The following is a 24,553-nucleotide window of genomic DNA, read 5'->3' on the forward strand; positions in this document are numbered from 1 at the left end:
TCACCATCTGATGTCGATGAAGAAATAAAAACATTATCATCTGATATCTGTTCAAATATATTTGGCTCTTCGTTGAAACCTAATTTTGTACGGATACTGGTTAGAATATTGTATCTCTTTTCTTTGACCAATATGTATAAGTATTGCGAAGTTATACATTTCTGACCATCTACTGCACTGCTATTAATACTATTTGTGACTGATTTCCAAATTTTAGAAGACCAAGGCGGTAGTTCACCGGCATTATTTAAAAAAGAAGGATGATCTAATATTTTAGTAATTATTACGTCAACTCGTTTAGAAGCCATCTAGAAATAACAAAAAAACTAATAAAAAAAAAAACTTGTTAAAATAGCAAATGATGATGCCGACACATAAATATTGTTAACACTGCCATTAATGTATCAAGTTATCATCCTAAAATTATCTTGGTTGGCGAGGACATTGATTTATTAGTACTTCTAATTGCTTTAACTCCTAAAGAAAATAATATTTATTTTCTAAAACCTAGGTCAGGAAAAGTAGAAAAAAAATGTATAGAACTGAATTTATACAAAAAAACGATAATCCCATTATAAATAAAATATTGTTTTATCATGCGCTAAGTGGATGTGATACAACGTCAGCCTTATTCCAAAAAGGAAAAAAAATGCTACAAATACTAGATAAACAGAAGAATATAAACTCAATCGTTTCAATTTTTAATAATCCTAATTCATCTCATGAGGAAAAAGCAAAAAATTGTGTTAAATGTTTTTTTGTATTTATATGGAGCATCAGAATTCAGAAAATGATTTAAGAAATTTTAAAAATATGCAAAAATTATCAATGAATATCAATATTAACTTAAATATACAATTGTTTTTTATTTTTATTTTTTTTACTACCTTTTTTAACTAATTAGTGAGGTATATACACTTGCGTTTTTAAAATTAACAATTTTTTTTATTTTGTTAATTTTAAAAACTTAAAATCACGAAATTGGAATTAAATATGCATTTGTAAAAGTCCAAATCCAAATATTTGGACATTTGCATATATGATAAACAATACATATATACGTTGATCCAGGGCCGGTTATAGGCGTAGGCGACGTAGGCACAAGCCTACGGCGGCAAAATTTATAACTTTATAGAGGCGGCATATAAAAAAAACTAGTAAATTATTACAATCTATATCATTAAATTTTATCGAATCAATCAATCAGATAAACAATACCAAAATATTTTTAAAAAAATATCGTAGTGATGAAAATTTTGAAAAAATACTTCTTAAACAAGTAAGTAACTTAGCAAATGAACTTGGTGTACAAGATAGTTTTTCGTGAAATCAATTTCGAACTCGACGTAGAAAAACTTATTTTGATTACGAATCTCGTGAAACTCCTATAACATATCCTAAACAGAATTTCAAAATAAATTTTATTCATCAAATATTAGACAATATGCTCTAATCAATAAATGACCGATTTATTCAACTTGAAGACCATAGTAAATTATTTTCATTTCTTTATAATATTTCTAATGTCATTAATTATAAACATTTAATGAAGTGCTGTAAAGATCTTCAGCTAGCACTTTCTTCAAATGACGGTTTAAATTCTGATATAAATTCTGTTGAACTTTGTGAAGAAATAAATACATTACTAAGACATTTGAAAAATGAAAATGATCCAAAAGCAATTTTACAATTTATATGTGAAAACAAATTAATAGAATTATTTCCTAATGTATACGTAGCACTAAGAATTTTATTAACATTACCAGTAACTGCAGCTTCAGCCGAAAGAAGCTTTTCAAAATTAAAAATTGTAAAGAACTATTTAAGATCAAAAATTTCACAGGATTGTTTAGTTGGATTGGCAACAATTTCAATTGAAAATCAAATTGCGAAGATCTTGACATTGACGATTTAATTCAAGATTTTGCGTCATCAAAAGCAAGAAAAATACATTTTAAAAATTATAACTAAATATTGTATTTTATAATAACTATTGTAATACCTTACAAACAATCTATGTAATATTAATTTAGTAATTTCTTTTTTACTATATAATAATTGACAAGTGTAAAACGTTTTTTAATTTTTTTGCTTCTACATAATATTTACATATACCACCTATCATAATAGTTGTTGTGACGTTCACTAAACTAAGTGGCTAATCTGCAATGCTGGCAGTTGTTTTCATACTGATAAGATCAACCGCAGCGCCGGCGCAAGCAATTTTTTATATGTAGGCAAAGATCAAAATTGCCGCCTCTTATTTTATTATAACTTAAATAGATAAATGTCATATTATTTATTCTTTGCCTACACATAAAAAGTTGCTTGCGCCGGCGCTGCGGTTGATCTTATCAGTATGAAAACAACTGCCAGCATTGCAGATTAGCCACTTAGTTTAGTGAACGTCACAACAACAACTATTATGATAGGTGGTATACATTGTGTGTTTTATTTTTATCAAAATGACACAAAAAATATTGTAAATTTTAAATAAAAAAAAATTACAAATATAAACTATTAATTTACAAATTTAAGTGGTCTGATCTCTTATAAAATATAAAAGTAAGTAAATAATCGACAGTAAATAATATTGTATAGTAACAAATAATATCAAATTAATAAACAAATGTCATTTTTTACTTACCTTAGTTGTGTTTAAAATAATATGACAGTGAATATAATTCCTTTGATTTCGTCAAACAATAAAATGTATACACAGAACCATTCAGTACTGGACATGATGGTAAAATGACGAAACTTTCTCAGTCCAATTATAAATTTATATTAGTATTTAGTATAAACTATTGAATGATAATTTTATTATTAGCTAATAATAACTATTTATATAGATATTATATTGCATTTATAAATATAATTATTTTATTAAATTGTATACAAGCGTTCAACTGAATTTATTATTCGACATCACCCGGGAATTCCGAAAGACCGCTATTGCCATAACCTGGCGTCTTCCCGATGAAGTTCGTAAAATACAATCCAAATTACCCATCCTATAAAATGTCTACACACTGGCAAACACGATATATACGTATACAATATACATAATAGGAATAGCTGGTTTAACACACGTATAATCACCGTACGTATTAAATGTATCTTTAAGTTTGTACTCTTGTGAGTTGTTAGTTATACCTACATAAAATATTCCAAGTATACCTACATTTATTCATACTGTTCATGATATTATGCTATCGTACGTACGATTCGTACCCCGTACTCCGTAGTGCCAGTTGCGGGAATATAATATAAGTACCTACCTATAATAACACTGTCGTAGTGATGACGTCTGTCCTGCACTATACATCATCGCGTTACCACCGGCATATTATTTCACAATTATTATTATTAATAATTTTTGTTAAAAGGTCTATACAAATTATAATTGTTATATTTTTTTTTGGAACATTATTACGCCCAATTACTGTCGATAAATGTAAAATCCGTGTACTAAACACATGTCCAGTAGACTCAATTTTACAAATTTTGGCTACAAGTATAATAAATTCCGTAACATATGCAAATGTTGCAAGAGCATCTGAATGCGAAATGATGAAATTAGCATACTACTTGGTTATGAATGGCACTAACATGGATTTTTATAAAAAACGCATTTCAATTGTAAAACAGTATACAAAAAGCAATGTGGAACTTGCACATGTCGTTCAATTTGATGCTAAAGCTAACACAAATATATTAGTTGAAAAACTATTTCTGGAATCACCAAGTAAATTTTTTAATTTATACCTTATTTTTTTGAATAATATATAACTATATTATAATTTATATTTTGTTGAAATTTTTTAAACATGAGAATTATCAAAAAAATTAAAAATACGTTGTTACATAAAAATATATAGTATACTATAATACTATCTCCTGGCACTTTTTCAAAAATTCGTAAAAAAAAATGGAGTTCCAACAAATGTTGGGACCTTTCCAACAATGTCCAACAAACCGTGGAGAACAGTTTTGTACAGTTTTTGATGTTTTTGATTTAATGTTAGCCGTTGGTGTGAACTTAGCGGTAGTTTTGGAAATTTGCTCCTAACTTTTAAATGGCGGTCCAACAAATTGTAAAACCTTTCCAACAACGTCCAACAAACCATATAGAACCGTTTTGGTTGGCTTTTGGAACTTTTAAAAAAGTTGGCCGAGTGGCACTTTTTTAAAAATTCGTAAAAAATAAATGGAGTTCCAACAAATGGTGGGATCTTTCCAACAACGTCCAACAAACCGTGGAGAATAGTTTTGTACAGTTTTTGTTGTTTTTGATTTAATGTTGGCCGTTGGTGTGAACTTAGCGGTGGTTTTGGAAATTTGCTCCTAACTTTTAAATGGTGGTCCAACAAATTGTAAAACTATTCCAACAACGTCCAACAAACCATATAGAACCGTTTTGGTTGGCTTTTGGAACTTTTTAAAAAGTTGGCCTTTTGGCACTTTTTTAAGAATTCGTAAAAAATAAATGGAGTTCCAACAAATGGTGGGATCTTTCCAACAACGTCCAACAAACCGTGAAGAACAGTTTTGTACAGTTTTTTATGTGTTTGATTTAATGTTGGCCGTTGGTGTGAACTTAGCGGCGGTTTTGGAAAATTGCTCCTAACTTTTTAATGGCGGTCCAACAAATTGTAAAACCTTTCCAACAATGTCCAACAAACGTCCAACAAAATTGTTGGATTGGTTTAGTTGAGTTCTGTTACATGAGTGCCGCTAAGTTCACGAACGTGTACCTATGTTTGCAATTTTTGAAGTAATTGATATTTATAATATAAAAAATGGGGGTACGAGGTGGCCGAGCGGTCTAACGCGACGGATTCGGCACAGCCGGGTCACATCCTATATCATGTATAACATTTTGATATTCATTTTCCATTTTCATTATCATCAAGGATATTAAAACATCTTTATGCCTCCGATTATTGGCTAGTGTTTTAGATTTGAGAGAACGCAAACAATTTCCTGTTGGAATAATAGCTGGTTCGAAACCTCCTAAAATTAAATTAAACGTAGGTATTAACTGTGTAATATTTGTGTAAAACGTATTATAATTCTTACCATTTGTCATAAGACGATTTGCTTCTTTTTCTCTAAAAGTTTCGCTTGATACACTTTTCAAAACCACAGAAGATATCGCCTTTTCTTTTGCTGGTCCAATTAGACGTCTTTTTTTGTTTAAATGATGCACATCAAAGTTCCCAATAAACGTACATTCCATCAAAACTCTATTGGATAAGATAAAATAATACACGGATTAAATTTTTGAAAATATTTAATATTGAAATTCAAAATAGTTTATGTAATATGTTATGTAATAGGTATTTCAAAGCTAATAATGTATAAATGCATAATTATAAAATATAAAAAAAATACCTTGCGTTATCGGATGGTTGATTTAAAATAACACCCTTAAAATGTGAGCTACATACAGAGCATCGTCCGACAACAGTAACAAAATTATTTCCATTTCGATATACATGAGCTCTTTGGAACGATATACAGCATGGCAATTGAGTATGGATCCAAAAGTGTTCGGCTAGTATGGGTGTCCATTGATTCTGTTGTAATACTTGATGACTTTTAAAATTTTGTTTTGGTCGATTTTTGTCATTCAGTCTATACACAATGTCATGCGGCTTCATCAACTTCCACTCATTAACAGAAAAAGTAAAAACAAACTTTTTTTTTGGGAGATCTTCATCTAAATTGCTACTATCGTCTGAACTATCTAAAAAAAAAAATTAAATCTATATATGTAGCAATTTTGATTTTACTAGCCAAAATAATTTAATAAAATATTAAATTGTTCCAAAAATGATAAAATACCAATATATTAAACAAAAATATAAATAAATTAATTATAATATAAAAATAATTTATGTAATTGAAAAATCATATGTTGATCTATTTTTGGGCTATCGGATTTTGTATAGGTATATATGATGAAAAGATTAATAGAAAAAAAAATAATGTATGATCTTCTTTCAAGATGGTGAAATATAATGTACATGAGATTAATTATTCTTTAAGCGGTTGCCGTACTACTGTTTCGCTGTACATTGGGTATCGAGTATGTGATTATAATGGATGTGTTATATTTTAATTAAATTATAAATCTTTGCATACGAAAAACGATTCTGAGCGGAGATAGTGTATCATTCGTTATCCTACCATAATTGTATAAATAGTTTGACTCCCTTATTAAATGGTCTAGCTTTTTAACTTAGTGAAGAAGTTTTTATTGACAATAATTTAAAAAAAAATTACTGAGTTCAAAATTTGCTTATGGCTTAGCTCAAAAAGAGACAAAATATTTTGAAAATCCTACCATGTATAATAAGTGCTAATTGTAATATTTGGTGAAAGTTTCAAGTATTGCTATTAAAGCAACTCATAAGGAACTTTGCATTAATTTTTTAAGATCTTTACCAACTCCCACAAATACTTAACCAAAAAATGTTTAAATTTTTTTATAATAAATGTTACTAACCATTTTCATTCGGTGAATCAATAATAACATTAGATGTTAAAGTTTTTGAACAAATTGGAAATCCAAGTTTTTCCTTAATATCATACCGGTTTTTAAATACTAATGTATGTATAGCACTTTTAGATATGTTATTTTCTAAATAAGCGCTAATTTCAGCCCATATTGGGTTAGTGGCAACAGCTATTTCTAAAAAAGAAAAAATATAAAAACGCATCTTAAAATAAATTTTAAGTATAAATTGTGAATTTTTAGTAGGTAATACCTAAGGACTTATATTAAATGCAAAAATATTATTTCATACCTAAAAATTAAAACTGAAAAAATAAAAAAAATTTTTTTTTTAATATTAGTACCTACTTATTTACCTAAATTATATTTAAACATTTAAATTAATGTGTTGGTAAATATTGTCTAAGAAAATTAATTTTTCAAAAATTTAAGTTTACAAGAAAATGAATTTTTCTTTTAACCTAGTTTATCAAAACGTGTTGATTTAGAATAATATTTATAAAGATAAATTCTTTCGGTAAAATAATTCCTAACGGTGATAAGTTGTAATATAAACAACTGATGGCTAGTTGAATTGGACATTTTGACTATACTGGGTGATTTTCTTTTATCAAACAACACTCATTATTTCAAAAAGTATAAAATATGTTTTTAAAAATATTTTTTACACAGTTTCAATCTGTTAAAAAATAACGTTTTTATTAAAAAATATTTTTTTTAATATTTTTCTACGTATTTTAATATATAAAAATCGAATTTAAGGCAAATAGTTTAGGAGTTATACGTATTTAAAGTCTTGATGACCGGAGTAGTGAACAAATATTTTACAGGTAACCCCGTACCACTCCACTCCGCTAAACTAAACTTTAAATTCTTCTAACTCCTAAACTATTCGCCCTAAATTCGATTTTTATGTATTACAATGTAAAATACTTAGAAGAATATTATGCATTGGAATATAAAATTAAAACACTATGTCGTCGTTTAAAAAAGTAAAAAACAAAAAAATATAAGGATAAAGAATATTTAAAAATATAATTTTTTTAATAAAAACGTTTTTTTTTAACAGATTGAAACTGTGTAAAAAAAATATTTTTAAAAACATTTATACTTTTTGAAATAATGAGTGTTGTTTGATAAAAGAATCACCCAGTATATGATATAAAAGTGTAATGCAAGATAACATTACATATTTTTCAAAATATTTTTAAATACAAGTTTTAAATTTATTTAAGTTTCAATTTTTTAATAAAACAAACGATAATTTTTTAGTTAAAAGTCAAAAACATTTTCAATTCTTAATCTCAGTTGAAATTGTATATTTCAAAGAAGTTGGAAATTTTTTACTATTGAATTATATATTCTTAATCTCAGTGGTAAGCTGGGGTTAAATACCAATACAACTAAGAACTACATTTTTTTTCGAAAGATAATTATTTTGAAAGCTTTTAATAGGTTTAGCAATTGTAATTTGTAACAACTTCTGATCCTTATATTATAATAAACTAAATAAACTTACCTTATAATGAATTATAAATTATGATCTTCCAATAAATAGTCAAACACATACAAAATAATATAACAGAAATAGAACGATACACTTACGTAGAGTGACAATAAAATAACTAATTACTACATTCAACTCAAATTTCTTAAATTTAGTCAATGGGTCACACTCATGACACACATACGATTGTTTAGACTAATACACTAGTTATAAAGAAAAATTATATTTTTTTTTCATTTTATCTGAGATAATTTTGCAGCTCCCCAAAGTGTGCTATTCCTAGGCAATAGCCAAGTGTGCCGGTGCCCCCATTATAACCATACAGCACTGCATTTGTATGATATTTAATTAATACATTTTAATAATATTTAATTAACATTAAATTGAAATTAGCTGGGAAGTAGCATGAAATGGATTTTATTTTATTAAGAAGTAGCAAGTTCACAGTGTTTTTAATTTTAAATCATCGTTTTGGGACATTTATAAAATATTATAAATTAAAAACGCTCAATATTAGTTATTAAGTTTCAAACTACAACAACTGTCGGATGTCTATACACTCATTTTAAGTGGAGTGTTAATTTTTGTATTGACAGTTATTTTGACATTAAAATGTTAAAACCATGTCTTTATTTTAATAATGTGCTTACCTAATTATTTTATTATCTGGGCTAAAATCTAAGACACAATTAAAACAAGTATATTAAAATATTGAAATATATATACCTATTTGGTAATAAGTAATAATTATACTGTATAATACCTGGAAATAATACAAATTATAACATTTCATTTTTTTGATTACTTTGAAAATTCGAGTGATAAAAATATCGATGAATTGAATAAACAAATGACAAATAATCGGTAGATAGGTCCTAGTTAAGCTTGATGATAAATCAACTAACATTTTTAAAGTCTCGACGTTACTATAGTTACAAAAGAACATTTTATTATTGACTTGCATACTTACTCATGTCACCTTTTTCGTCTTTGCTAACCACATTATCTTTAAAAGATAAAATAGCATCAACCACAACTGAAGGTGGAACACCACATTTTCGTCCGACCATGTTTAATGATGATATTGTAAAAAAAAACAATTAATATTATCAAAACAAATAAAAAAAGATAATTTAAAGTCAAAGATAATTTCAAATTACAGTGATAAAAAAACAATATTTTGCTATAAAAATCACATGTACTCGGCCTAATCGACAAATTACGAATGACCATTCAATTATTTCAATTAAGAACAAGTTCTTGTCAATTATAAAAATAATATTTTAGGATATCTAAATATAATTTTATTACCACAATAACTGTTACTATATTTAGTACACAATCGAAATAGCGTCCCAGCCCACATAATCCAAATATCGATAAGCGTATTAATAGAATAAACCATAGACCTATATACTAATGGACAGAGCTTCGAGAGAGGGCAGGGGTACAATATAGAGCGAGTAAAAAAAGAAAAAAATGTAGAAAAATATATTATACAGTTCGTTATGCTGGCACTTTCGCTACTTTATGTTGTTTCTCTTTTCTTTCTTTCTCATTTATATGGTTATAATGTTATATACCTACATACATATATAATCCCCTAGCGTTGATGTCAGGGTTGGGTGAAATGCGCTGTCCATTAGTTTATGGGTCTAGGGTTAGGTACACAAATCCAAAATATTATTTTAAGCAGTGGCGCAACTATTAGATTATGCATAGGCCATAGGGATATTTCATATATGTATATTGTATAGCTATTTATAAATTACAAATTTGAAATGAATAATATAATATAACATCTATTTACACATGTTTTGAATCGTTTACCAACGCGACTCAACAGGGCAGGTGACTTGTACGCGTGATCACGATGGCACCGCGTGCCGAAAGTGCTAACATTTTCCACCACTGCCAATTATGGCATTATTATAATTATAAATATAACTATAAATAATAATATGCTAATACTACGGTATAATAATAAAAAATAAATACATTTTTTTGTGGGAATTATAAGAAATTATACACTTTAGGTTTCAAATAAGATCTTATTTACGGAGACCATAATGAAGGATTTTTTTTATTTTTATATAATATATTTATATATCGTCATATACACCAATTACTTCCGAAGAACACTATTTACACTATTAAGAACACACAATAATTTCTAACTTATATATTATTATCGCTTTAACTAGTTTCTATTTTGCTACACCTATTAAAACATTCTGAATTAGATATACTAAATGTTGTTTTAAATTACATAAATATTTACTTAATATAATCAACAGTTTAATATTTAATAATATTTATTTTTTATATATTATGAATGATACAAACGGTGGGTATACCCTTAATTAATACGTAGCATGTACACATTTACCTACATTATCCTAAATACCTACCTAATTAAGTTAGTAGTAAATATATGTATAAAAATTAAAAATGTTGATATGTATTTAACGGTATGCTAAATATTTGCATTTTAATAATATAATATTAATTTATACTATTCATCAGTGATCAGTATAATAATTAACTATTGTTTACACTGTCGTGCGAATTCATGCTAATGGCGTGCTAAATATTGGCGGTATCACTTTTGCAAAAATCGCAAAATTTCTCTAATGGGCCGGGCTGGCGCAACGGTAAAATCGCCAAAACGGTTTTTTAGCCATCAAAAAATGTCATGCGAATTCCGGCGACTGTCGTGCGAATTCATGCTAATGGCGTGCTAAATATTGGCGGTATCACTTTTGCAAAAATTGCAAAATTTCTCTAATGGGCCGGGCTGGCGCAACGGTAAAATCGCCAAAACGGTTTTTTAGCCATTAAAAAATGTCGTGCGAATTCCGGTGACTGTCGTGTGAATTCATGCTAATGGCGTGCTAAATATTGGCATATATATTAAGTCGATAAGTATATTTTTTCTATTGGGCCGGGCTGGCGCAACATTGCTCCAGCCCGGTCCATTAAATTTTAAGTTTTGCAGTTAAACCAATACCATGCAAATTTTAATTTTAGTCATGCAAATTCATGCTAATTGCATGCTAAATATTGGTGCAAAAATTGTCCAATATTTTGAAATGGGCCGGGCTGTCGCAACGTACGTTAAAAATGTGCTATACAGTCTAACCTTTTATTTTAAAGTTACCAGTTATCACACAAATTATTAATAAACGTGCGTCTGATGAAGATAATGTATCAAAGGAAAATAAACAACTGTCCATCATTAATGCGTTTTCTCAACCTCCAACTATTAATCAAGGTACTTACCTATGTTAATATAATATATTATTTATTACAAAATATGTACATACATACATTAAACTAACTACATCTTTTTGACATTTTAAAGTAGGTAGGTACCTACCTACCTATTTAATTCAATCAAAATTATTTACCCAGCACCCAGCACTCCCTATGTTTATTAAAATTTAAGGCATGTTATTTTAAATACAAATTATTTATAGTTTAAATATGATATGATATAAGAATGAGTTTATTAAATTTAAACTTGAAAATGTTTTATTAATTTAAGCTTATGCCCAGTGTTAGGCTTTGATGATAGATAATTTATAAAATAACAAATAAGGTAGGTATTATAATATTAAACAGTATTTTATTTAACATCATATTGTTTAAATTCAATATTTTGTATTCATAAAATAATCTGAAGATATCAAAATACTACATTTAGTAAGTTGATAATATTCCTTATTTCGATTTAGTGCAAATATCAATTTAAAAAAATCAATGAATCTTGACAGCTGATTATATCCAATGCATTTTCTATGATTTGGGCATCAGACATTGTTGTGATGTAAGAATTTGTAATAAATTATTGGATAATTTAAAATGGATTGTGCATTAGTATTTTTTTCAAAACTATTTAAAGTATAAAATATTGTATATGTTTGTTTTTATTAGTGGCCAAAAATGTGTTCAACTGGTTGTTATATGCTGTACAATTGCTGAAATTAATCCTATCTCAGACGATGCGTGCAGTACAGTGGAGAATTACATGACATCAACACCCCCATGTTTAAATTAATATGTTCGATCGGTTCGTGGCTACGCAAGCTTGGATTATTCATGAATTCTTGAACAACTGAAATTCCAATGGTCTCCATCATTTGAATTAATCAAATCTAAACCAAAAACAAAAGATATTTCTAACAAAAAACGCAAGAATGCAGGTAGGTTAACAGAGAAGAATAATGAATAACATAATATTATATATTTAAAATTCTTTTTAGCTTCCCAAAAGTTTAATGAATTGACAGATGCTGATCAGAACACTAAAAAAAACAATAAAACATGAAGCGAAGAAAGCAGCAAGGATCGCAAAGAGTGTAAAATAATTTTTGATCTTTTTAATTTTAAAATCTTGTGAATTATTATATTTTGTTTCGTATTTATAGTCAGTGTTTAATAACATATAAGCTGTTCAACTGTTGTATTTTCTTTCAAGCTTATAAACCAGTTGAATACTGTTAGTTCTATGGTTAGACATTATTTCTTTTTTTATGAAAATATAGTCCATTTTTTTTTGTATCTACAAAACTGTATACATTTTATAATTAAGTGACATTATAATATTAATTAAAAATCTATTTTCCCCTCCATGATTAATTATAAACATTTTAAGTATTGAAATTCATCTAGTTAAATGTATATACATTTGTCATGCAATGTATAAAAATTCAATTTAATGCATGCTTATACCTGATCTGCCCAATAACCATTGGCGACCAATAAAATAATAAATACTAATTTCTACTTATTATTTCTCCTTAACCAATAGCAACCATTTATAAACAAAAATTGCCAACGTAAATCTCAAAATTTCTGTTTGAGTACCTCCTCGGGTTGGACTTAACTGATCAAATTGTGAATATAAACCATCCAGAGAACCACTCGAACACTCACAAAAAATTTCATCAAAATCGGACCAGCTGTTCTCGATTGATGAGGTAACATACATTTTTCACACTCCATTTTTATATATAAAGATTATAATAATGTACCTAATGTTAGTGTAATACTTTGTAAAATTATTGTTTTTCAATATTACATACCTACTATAATATAATATATAGTGACAAAGTTGAATGTTACTAATTTGGTGCTATTCAAAAATACTGATAAATACTATAGTAACAACTAACAAGTACCAAGTGTAAAACTATAACCATCGTTATGGACAATAATGGTATATTTTTAACAAAATTCTTAAAATCAATAATATTTAGATCCAATATTGTACCTATGTAAATTTACAATTATATCTTATTTTGGTACATTTTACAGACGAGTTTCTAAAACGACCCTTTGTACACAAATAATTGCTATTACAATAATTATAAACTTTTAAGATACAATTTGGTAGAAAAATGTTGTAATATAACTACTACATAAAGAAATACCTGTACTACCTACCTAGCCATAACTATTAATATTTAAACCATCATCTTAAGTCGAAAGAAACATTATGAGATAAATTAACAATAGGTACATATTTTTATATTAGTTAATTCCACAGCGGCACAGCGTAATACAACAACATTGTATGTAACACTAGCTCAGGCTGATTAAAAATGTTTAACTATTTTGCTCATTACTAATACCTATATGACTATGTATATTTATAAACATTCAACTTATGTTATTATTACTAATACATTTTGTATGACTATGTATATAATATAATGTGATGAACACAGCAATAAAAACGTAAATATGTACGTCAAAAAGTAATTAAATATAATAATTTAACATTAATAATTGAGATACCAGTTTTGTGTAGTGTTGTAGACTCATTTTATGTTGATACAATATTTGTATCAAATTCTTTTGTTATAAACTTATTTTATTATTATCATTAAAATATAAATATATTTTTATACCCATTTCTGATGTAAAGGCAGTTGCCTTATTATTATTACATACATCAATTATGCTGTATACATTATTATTATGCACTAATGATTTATTCAATAGCCAGCTTTTAAATGTAAATGCATTTTTGTACCTACTTATTTTTAATAAAAGAAAACCTGTTCATTAGTTACTATATTATATTATGTATTAGTTATTTGTATTGAAATGCTATACTCGTATTATGTACCTAGCTACTTATGTAATAAATGAAAAAACTCAATTGTGAATTTTATATTTTGTACCTATTTGTATGTAAAGACAGCTGCTTCATTATTATTATACATATACATTATGCTGTATATATTATTATTATGTAGCTACTATTATGTTTTATTAAATACCTAACTTTTAAATGCAAATGCATTTGTATATGTATATGTAATATCTAATATTATTTACCTAATATGCCAATGCCTATACCTATGCCTATAGGTACTGTTATAGGTGTAGCTACTAATAACAGATAGATTTTAACGGATGCAATGCATTACAAATCTCCGTGTTTTTGTTCTTTTATAATAAAATAAGCACTTTTATTATGTGCTGTACTGTTGTAGTGAGGGCTTACGAGAAGAGCCAAGCCATCAATTATGTTATTTTGATGGGGAAATTATTATATGACAATATTATTATCGCTGTTGGAACTTGGAGGAAATGTTTTAAGCGCTTAAAATATTAGTATGTATAGACTGCATCCCTAATCCTTATATCAAAACTTAAGTCACAATGTGGATTCTTCTCTATAGCTTGTTCCTTATAGTGAAAAGTTCCTTACAGCACCCTGGAAAATTGAGTTTTATTCAAATTTTCACACACACACACACACACACACACAAATTTGTAGCTTTGTTCAGTGGGAGGGCCAAGGCTCGAGGGTGTGTGCAGTGGCATAAGGCGTACCCAGAATTTTTCAATGGTAGACAGGGGAGGAACTAAACAAATTTAATTCAATCCAAATGTTGTTTAAATTGAATTTAAACTATAAAGACTGTAAGTGTGAAATAGGTAACAACCTTTTTCACACTTCACAATTTATAATAATGTGAATAAATATTATAATGACGCCTACAAAAAAAAATGTTAAAAGTTTAACCTACCTACTTAAAAGCAAAGGTCTGTTTGACTCCCTTCCATAATATAAACACCGACTACCATATCTTATTTAGAGTGGGTAAATACTTTTTTGAAAATAATATTTACGCCTTAAATTAAGATTTGCAAATCAGCTTTGCAATGTGTAGTTGCAGCACTGGCCATGTACAAATGTATTGTATACGAAACAACAGTACATATTACAAATCAAATATACACAAACATATTGTATTATTGGTTCTTTTTATGATTATTGAATATATTATGTATGCAGTGTCTTGTTAAAAGGCTGAGATAAATAATATATTTAAATAGGTATTTTACTTTGACCAAATGTATAATTTATAAAAATAGATTGATATCTAAAATGTTCGACTCATTGTTCTAAGTACACAGATTTAAACAGTTCAAAAACTAATTATCCAAATTTTGATTAGACAATAGACGTAGTTACCTACATCAATATTTTTCCAAAATATATCCGCTAAATAATTTGCAGTAGAAAAAAGAATAGTTTCCATATAAACAAATACATTATGTAAACCAGCACGCGTATACTAATATTACTAGATTAGTAGCTATATTCAGGTAGTTTATTGACAACAGTATTAGATTATGTTCTCTATGTAACTGTGCAAGTAAAAACAATTATTAAATTATCGTTCTTCAATTTTTAATATTAAAAACATTTTGTAATTTGTTATACTATGTTAATGTTTAACCCGCTATAATATACACAATTTAACATAAAATGTTGATCGCTGAGACAGTTGTATTTTTAAACCAACACTGCAATTAAAAATTAGTTTTCACGATGTAGTAATATAATTTTATTCCGTATTATTATTATAATATACATAAAAATATAATCGGTTATCTCATGTAATCTTTTCTTTCTTATAAATTGATAATTTTAACATGTAAGACGATTAACATTAGTGATAAAATTAAATAAGTTAATTTTGTGAAATATTTTGTTATTTTCAATGTTATGGCGCCCAGTGCCGATGCCATTTTGTCCTCAAAAATACTCTCTGTGGGAATAACAATACTGCCTTGTAGAATCAACCAAATTTCATAATTTTTTTTTTAATTGCTAGAGGGGAATATTTTGGAGCCTGCATCAATCTCTGTTTTTCAATATTTTATTCTCAAACCTTATGTGTCTAAAAAAATACAAGATAAAAATCATTTTTTTACAATTTTTTTAATACAACTATTTGAAATAATCAAAATCCGACAATTCTACAAAGCTTGAGAGTTATCCCCGTAGTCATTTTTTTCGATATAATATACCCTATCAACCCCTCCTAAATAGGTACCGGGTAGTAGATAAGGAAAAAAGTCTTATAATTGAGGGGACAACTAAAATATAAAATTTGATTTTAAAATTTTATTCAACTGTGGAAAACTTGAAAAACTGGCACCGGGACCCCTAAGTTATTTTGTGAAATATTCGCGCTTTTTGAACTTTTTGTGTTAAATGTATAATGTGATGTTTTTGTGTTTAATTTTGAAAATGAGTACAGAATAAGTGGTGTCTGGTGAAATACTAGACACCTCGCTTAATTGTTTTTTAAATAATACAAATTAAAAATCTATTCATTTTTCTGATGGCTCTATGTTAAATTATTATTTGTATCATTTTGTGATGTGTTTTTGCATTTTTTTTTTTTTTAATTGTAACTAACTATTTTGCATTTTTTTTTGAAATTTGTTTTTGTCAATATTTTTGTGTTAAATTAATTTTATAATGATTTTGTATTTATTTATGAAAAGGTATCGCTTTGAGATGTTCTTGTACTAAAATCAATTTTCTATTCTTTTTGTACATTGTTTTCTTTTATGATTTTTTCTGAGTGGAGAGAATTGCGCTAGGAAGGGTATACTACTAATAGGTCTATAATGTCATAGTCTCGTGGTTCAACTTGCAATAATTGATCGTGATTTCAAACTGGTTGACAAACAACAGGTGGAAAAACCAACTTTTTCTTAATAACTTAATTAAATTACCTTATTTTACTTTTTCAATTTATTTTACCAAAATTGATTGTCAAATCAAAAAATTTGATGCTGTACAACTGTTATTTTAGTATCTATTTTATTTGATCTCTAAGTTTTGTTTTATTTAAAGTTGAAATCTTTTTTAATCTGTTCTCATTTAATTTTAGTAAAAGTAATGAATATATCTTTTGTAATTTATAGTGATTATAATTTAGAAATATTATTAATAAAAAAAGTCTATAATTTGATACATGATTTATAATAAGTACATAATAATAATAATTGTCAATACTTTTATAAACATGATGATTAATGATGATTAAAACAAAAGGAACATTTATTTAGGAAAACCAAATTCTTTAGCGTCATCTTCTGTGATGTCACCATACTCCCACATATGTAACCGATTCTTCTTGGCCTTTTCTTGAGCCTCAATGTACTCAGACATCTAGATAGAAAAAAGTTGGAATGATTTAATACAAAGAAAATTGATCAATAAATATTATTTCTATTACCATATTGTTCAAATATCTTTCCTGACGTCTTTCAACCAACAAGAATCCTTCTTCAACCAATTTCTTGACGAGATCCTCTTTTTTGTCGGCATCTTTCACAGTAATGTGAGTAAGATTGTCGTAAATATACTCTTCATTGATGCTGATTCTCTTGTTAATGAACTCATCACGAACAACGGCAATGGAATCTTCTTGATATTCAGGCCACTTAGGTAGTTTCACAAGCGCAAATCCATATTCTTTGGCAAACGGTCGATCATTTTTAAAAGTTGGTGGCAAATTAGCACACTCTTCAGCAATCACGATGTCTCTGTTACCATAATCAATATAGAAGACATGAATACTCGAGCCAGCAACCTTTTCTACTTTGGCACGGTACCACTGTTGATCTTCCTTAAGCTTAGCTGCACACATTTCTCCTAAAATTATATAGAACAAACATGAATATTAATTAATCATCATATAAAAATTAATAAATTACAGATATTCAAAATATTACCTTGTTTTGGACAGTAAGAACCAGCAATAGGAGGGTTAGAGTTAAAGTGTTTCCCCAAGTTGTCAGTAAGACTTTCTAATTTGGGTCCTTCTGATACAGGTTGTACGTAGACATGCAACTCAGGACTGACCTCTGATACAAGCACTTCATCATAGTTGGTTTTTCGTTCCGATACCACTTCTTCATGAACAGGTTTGTTGCTGTTATTGTTTGTTTCCACTGATTCCTCAACATAATTCTTCCATAACTAAAATAAATTGTATAGAACAAGATTAATCAGTGTAAAAGAATAAAATATATTTATCGTTAAGTATTGTTATGTGTACGTTAATTTTCTTATCCTTTGCATATTTTTCTGCTTGTTGCAAAAGCTTGAAGTATTTTGAATGCTCAGCTGACCTGTGTAATCTATACAGTCCTTCTTTTACAAGTGCCACTGACAGATTAACATTTCCCACGAACAGCCATCCAATCATGTTTCCACGATTACTACAGGATTCTACAGTGATTTCAACTTCACGGTGCATTATCTTTTCTTTCGTAAACGCTAATGCTTTTTGATAATATACTTCAGCTGCTGAAGGTGCTTCACCGTGGATAGCTCGTTCGTCACTTAGGCTTGTAATACCTAAAAATTTAAGTTTTAATTAAATAACACATATCAAAATTCATATAAATGTTAATTCAAATAAATATGAGGAATTAATCAACATGAATTATAGATAATATTAAATCAATCAAACGTAAACAAAATGTATACTAATTACTAACCAGCCAAAAGGAAGGTAATAAATGAGTATTCTTTTCGAACGTGAAGACGCATTTTACAACCGCTTGCAACGTATTCAACCACAGCTTCAAACTTCGGAAAACGTTGGAGACTAGGCAAAAGTGCCTTGGCACGAGCAAACTCCTAAACATATAAATAATTATTACATTTATTTCTCCTCGAACAAAATCAATTTTATTTACCGCAGCACTAGAACAATCAGTGATATGTAGTTTAGGGGGAGGGGATTTTGAGTAAAGCCCTTTTTGAGATTGTTTGGCGATTTCTTCTGCCTTCTTTAATTTATAAAAGCACTGGGACATTTGGTCATCCCGTGGGTTGTTCATAACAGTTGCCAAACCTTCTTTTACTAATTCTTCACCAAGGTTTCTAAACAATACAATAAACAAGCATATTAAATAATAATAATATGCTAAAAAATTAAATTATCCGTTAATTATACTAAACAATACTTTAATTATTGATAAAAAAATAAAAAGAACCTTACATTTCATCAATTGTAACAGTGGCACAGATTTTTTCTTCAAGTTTATCAAATTTGGGTTGTATGTAATCTACAGAAGCATTTACTTTCTTTCCAATGCAACGTGTCCTTAAGAACTCACGAGCTTCATAAGCCCAAGGGATCTCGTAAAAATGTTTACTTAAAGTCCGCGGGGTTTGTGTAGCTGGTGGTTGACCGTTGCCAATTGGTTCACTGAAGAAAACAAATCAAAAATTGTTCACATTTGTGTTATGTATGTAGAGAATTATAAAATGTAGAAATAAATACCCTCTTGGTACTTCAACTCTTAGCCTGGCCGGCTTGATGTTAGAAAAGTATATTCTATGGAGTTTGTTGCTATGGGAAGGCTTAACTATCAGACCTTCTTCTCTTATAATTTCAATTACGGTTCCAATTATTTCCTTTTCAGCAATCTAAGCCAAAAGAACATTCTCAAGTAAACAAAAATTCTTAAACACCAACTCTTTAGCTAATCAATAATACCTCTGGCCCTGTGCATGTATACGATTGCCAATGCCTCAATTTATTTTCCTTGGCTTGTCTCTCAGCTGTCCAGAGCTTCTCAGAACTTTCGTGTAAGTACTTCATACTATGTTTTTGACAAGTAGCGAAACCTTGTTTAACCAATTCAACAGCAATTTCACCAGCCTTTTAAAATAAAAAAAGTATAATTTTATAAAAAATAGTTATTACACAAAAATAATTTTAAAATGTACCGGATGATGGATAGTTCCAAAGAATGATGGATCTTTCCTGTTAGAAAGAACTCCTTCCAAAGTAACCTCGACGTCCTTTTGCAGTAAACGAACTTCAACAAAGAACTTTGCTTCATCTCCCAATTCTACATCTTCTGGTAGACACTATATAAAATATATTAGTATTTATATTAGATATAAGTAAATAACAAATTCAACTATTTGTCACATATAATATAAATAATAAAATATTGTATAATTTAGAGAAATAATTATGTATACACTAAACAATATAATACTGTATTGGCAAGTATTTTATGAATAAAAAAAATCTTACCCTGATTCCCGAAAGGTAAAGACGGATCATGTTTCTTTCAGGCAACAACAACAGCTTCATCGTGGTTCCGTCAATAACAGATTCAACAACAGCCTTAATACGTCTTTTAGAATTTTCCTTAAAAAATGATTTAACGTCATCAATGGAACTATATTTCTTTGCAGTGTTCTATATCAGAGGAAAATATTTTAATAATTTGAAAACACATGCTTTATTAAAATAGTAGGTACAACAATACATTATTATAATACATTTTGTTAAACATAGGTGACAAATCATAATACAACAAAACATGGGCGGATCGAGGAGAAATTTCAGCTTAGGAAAATACAAAAGTACCGACCCATTTAATTTCACCAAATATTGAATTTTAACCGAAATATATAATTGTTATTTTAACATAAGTAAAATACATTTTATACATTATTTTTTGAAGATCTGACTATTTTAACAGTTTATGTAGGCACATATTTTACAAGTCTTAATTTATGTATTTGTCCTAAGTATCTATACGACATAAGAAAAGTGACTATAGTCGGGGATATGAAAACTGGCTGCTGATTTCAGCGTCCCCAGTGGTATTTTTTTATTAGAGCTATCTACTACTACAAGTGCTAACAAAAAACAGATAGATGGAGGTTACAAACGGCCGTTGTTGGTTGCGGCCCAAAAAAAATAGGTCGCCATCGATTATATTTCTTAAGAGGACGTTACACAAATATTTCTTGTCTTCAACTTACAAGTTCGTAACATAGAGAATTTACGCACAGCAGATCACCTTTAGCTCTGTTAATTTAAATTTTAGAGTGAATTGACCTAACCTAACCTAACCTATTATGAAAATGTAAGGTAATAACATTATTTGTGTGCATTTTTTAATTTACACTATATTATATACGCATAACGTTAAGCAATTGAACTATCATAAACACACATAATTTTCTTACCAACAAGTTTCATGATAGGTAGATTCACTCCAATTTTTAAATAAACAGAGATAAAACATGATCTGCTGAGCGTACATTTTCTATGTTACGCATTTGTAAGACGGAGAAAAAAATAGATGTGTAAGGTCCTCTTTACTTGAACAGAGTAAATATACTTCTATAGAAGAAAAAAAAATGTAAAATTTATCATAATTTTATGATATAAAATGGTTTTTTGAAGAAGCGGCCCACCGTCAAAACTTCCAAATTCCTGATGGCCCAGCAATGAAATAATTTTCATATTATATTGTAATGGAGAGTACATTAAAAAATGTTAATTTGATATTTGCTTTTACTGTAATTTAAGAACATAAAATAACATAATACCTTAGCATTGGGGTCCCATCTTCCTACCATAGCAGCTTTAGCCTTGTTCTGAAGGTCCACTAGGGTTTGAATATCAGGAGTTCGGTTATTTGACTTTACATTTTTTACAGTTACTAGACCATTTTCAACAAGCTCATTTACTATATTGTTGTCTAAAAGCATAAAATATTGGTTTAGTTATTCATTATACATATTATACACATTAAAAACTAAATTTGCTCACCCAATGTTGGGTAAAAGATGTCACCATAGTATCGAGTTGTCTTTCCAACACCACATACTTGACCAGCTGTTTTCAAAAATACCTTTTTTCCAATAAGCTTTTTACGAAGAAACTCACGAGTTTCCCATGAAAACGGCTCATCATCAGTACCTTTGGATGCTGTATCATTTTTTGCTCTAAAAATTATAAAACAGAATATATTATTTATCTCGAGTTTATTCCTTTGTATATTGACACAATATTTTATTTTATATATTGGAAACACCTTACAATTTTTAGCAACAAGCCATTAAGTACATCAATTTTTAGATTTTAAAAATCTAATGATTAAATTACTCAATTTTTTTTTATCACTATCATATCAGTTTTGAACCTTAGTTATACGAAACAATCCATATTGACAACAAATAACATATATTATAATGAATAGGTTATTTTTAGGTTTTTTAAGAGTTGATCAAAAATTACATCAGGAAGTTTCAGAATTTTCATATAAAAATAGTTAAATAATAGATGATAGGACTTAAAAAAATATATTAATACATTGGAGATGATCATAAAAATAAGTATATTCATCAAGTGAGTTAATTTAAGAGATCTTTGTAACATGTTTATAATTGATTTACAAAAACCATTAACTGTAAAAAAATATCCATCCATTTTGTTAAAAATATGTGTAGGTAATGTTGTTTTAGTCCAAATTATAAATATGAATTCAAATATACAGAATACTTCAGCTTAAGTATAGAAAAACATTTTGGCTAATAATTTTTAGGCACTTAAAAATAACCAAACGATTTTGGGTTAAATGGAAAATAGAGAACAATTAATAAATTAAATGTTAGTTTAAAATTCTATAAAATATAACTATAATCAAATACTCACGCATAACGGCCAAATTTGGGAGCAATGATGCTGTTTAAAACAATTGTTTTTGTTTTTGGATAACCATTAGACACTTCCTCGCGGATAGTGATAGAATCACTAGAGTTCACCTGTACAGATTAAAATTATAAATTATAAATGGATAGAAATTATTAGTACCTAATAAAAATTGAAATACTTTTAAAATGTATTTACCAATATTCTGTTATAAAAGAAAATATACCAGTTTTGAGCACTATTTTTACAAAGCCCGGCTAGGTGTCAGTTACAACTAACCGGCAGAATTCTATTTGTAACACAAAAAATATTCTGTCAGTAAGGGTTATTAGATACTTAACCGGACATTGTAAGAACGGCCCTAAATGTATTTAACATTCATCAAGAGTTAACACAGTTGGGCACTATTCATAACATTTTTAATAATTACATTTATAACAAGATTAATATAAAATAATTGCTTTCAAACATTGATATAATCTAGCTATCCTAACTGTTTGTCACCCATTGAAATAAAACTTAATAGATAATGTTAGTAGTATGTACCCTTTAAGTACTCAGTGCCTAACTGTAATATATCAAACACGTAGATGAAAACCTCCAGTACCTGGGAATATTTTATGTTAAATAAAACAGAGTAGGTAGGTTAGGTACCCAATTATATCTCAAAATACCAGCTAACACAAATATCAGAACTTAAGTCACAGACGAATCGGTTGGCCGAGAGCGGTCCGCGACACGGGTAAGTATGACACAAGACGTCGTCTTGGTCTTTCGATGACGTACCTGATGGACGATTCCCTCGAAGACCCTAACGGGTTCCTTTGAGGAGGACAAGGCATCGGCTGGCTTTTTTGTCATCGTGACTGGGCTCATGGCTGCGATAGACAATATTATTGTTGAGTGAAGATGGTTCGCAAAAGGGCGGCGGCCAGGATTCCGGTGCGTTACAGGTGTGCGCTGTCACGTGTTCGACAACGATGGCGGGCGTTGGCGAAAAGGTGCGAAAACGAGCGATCGGTTATTAGGTTGTCGTGTGAGCGGTTTTATTATCCGAACGTCTAGATCGGCGGCGTCGCTAACCTAACTCGTAATACGGTAGGGGGGAGGGGGGGTACTAGCCGGGCAAATCGACTCACACTAACTCACGCAGGCAACCACAGTCGGCGAGCGTCGCTGTTTTGAGACGTGTCCAAGGGTGCCAACGGTATTTTATACGGATACAGCGGCTTTATCCATCGGATTTATCGAACTATTTACACTTTTTTTGCCATTACATTGGCACTGGTTGGTAGTTACCATCAACCACTAATGGCGTTTTCCACCATACTGCACTGTTGCACCCAGGTTGCACTGATAATCGTCCTGGGTGCAGGCTAGTGCAAGTGTAGATGAACCTTGTTTTAAATATTCAATCCTTAGCTATAAAAGTTAAACGATTTATAAATTTTTAACTACAAAATTGTTTTTAAATTTTTAATTTGATCAATTTTGTCAAAAATCAAACTTAGGAATAAATGAACAAGTATTTCTGAACATTGAATTCACTCTTCTGATATAGTAAATATGAATTATGCCCTTATCACATCTATTCATGTGGATCGGTCTTTTAGACAATACAAGTGTATTTTCCGACCAAACCTTCACAATTTTTTATTTGTAAACATTCAACAATATTATGTTATTCTTGTTCCAGAATAATACTCATAGTACATACCT

General features: G+C 28.7%; 1 protein-coding gene across 1 annotated transcript; it reads right to left on the reverse strand.

The window, feature by feature from the left end:
- Positions 1 to 17,323: 17,323 nt before the first annotated feature.
- On the reverse strand, positions 17,324 to 23,844 carry LOC132935890 (staphylococcal nuclease domain-containing protein 1-like). The gene is made up of 15 exons (XM_061002526.1): positions 23,621 to 23,844; positions 22,838 to 22,947; positions 21,953 to 22,128; positions 21,730 to 21,881; positions 20,417 to 20,584; positions 20,101 to 20,244; positions 19,868 to 20,032; positions 19,652 to 19,797; positions 19,367 to 19,576; positions 19,062 to 19,248; positions 18,861 to 19,002; positions 18,416 to 18,717; positions 18,090 to 18,336; positions 17,591 to 18,009; positions 17,324 to 17,523 (listed from the first exon to the last, which is right to left on the reverse strand). The coding sequence occupies exons 1-15, from the start codon at positions 23,708 to 23,710 to the stop codon at positions 17,413 to 17,415; spliced, it is 2,769 nt and encodes a 922-aa protein (XP_060858509.1). The 5' UTR covers positions 23,711 to 23,844; the 3' UTR covers positions 17,324 to 17,412.
- Between the last annotated feature and the right edge of the window lie 709 nt (positions 23,845 to 24,553).

The sequence above is a fragment of the Metopolophium dirhodum genome, chromosome 1 (genome assembly GCF_019925205.1).
Source record: "Metopolophium dirhodum isolate CAU chromosome 1, ASM1992520v1, whole genome shotgun sequence".
NCBI classification, from domain to species: Eukaryota; Metazoa; Arthropoda; class Insecta; order Hemiptera; family Aphididae; genus Metopolophium; species Metopolophium dirhodum.

What these genes read in the sequence shown, in the direction of transcription:
- LOC132935890 (XM_061002526.1), bottom strand. Translation starts at nt 23,710, where the DNA reads ATGAGCCCAGTCACGATGACAAAAAAGCCAGCCGATGCCTTGTCCTCC. An exon ending in CCCAAATTTGGCCGTTATGC is followed by an intron (nt 22,129 to 22,837) that starts GTGAGTATTTGA and finishes TATAATTTTTAG; the next exon opens with AGCAAAAAATGATACAGCAT. An exon ending in CAAAGGATAAGAAAATTAAC is followed by an intron (nt 18,337 to 18,415) that starts GTACACATAACA and finishes AATTTATTTTAG; the next exon opens with TTATGGAAGAATTATGTTGA.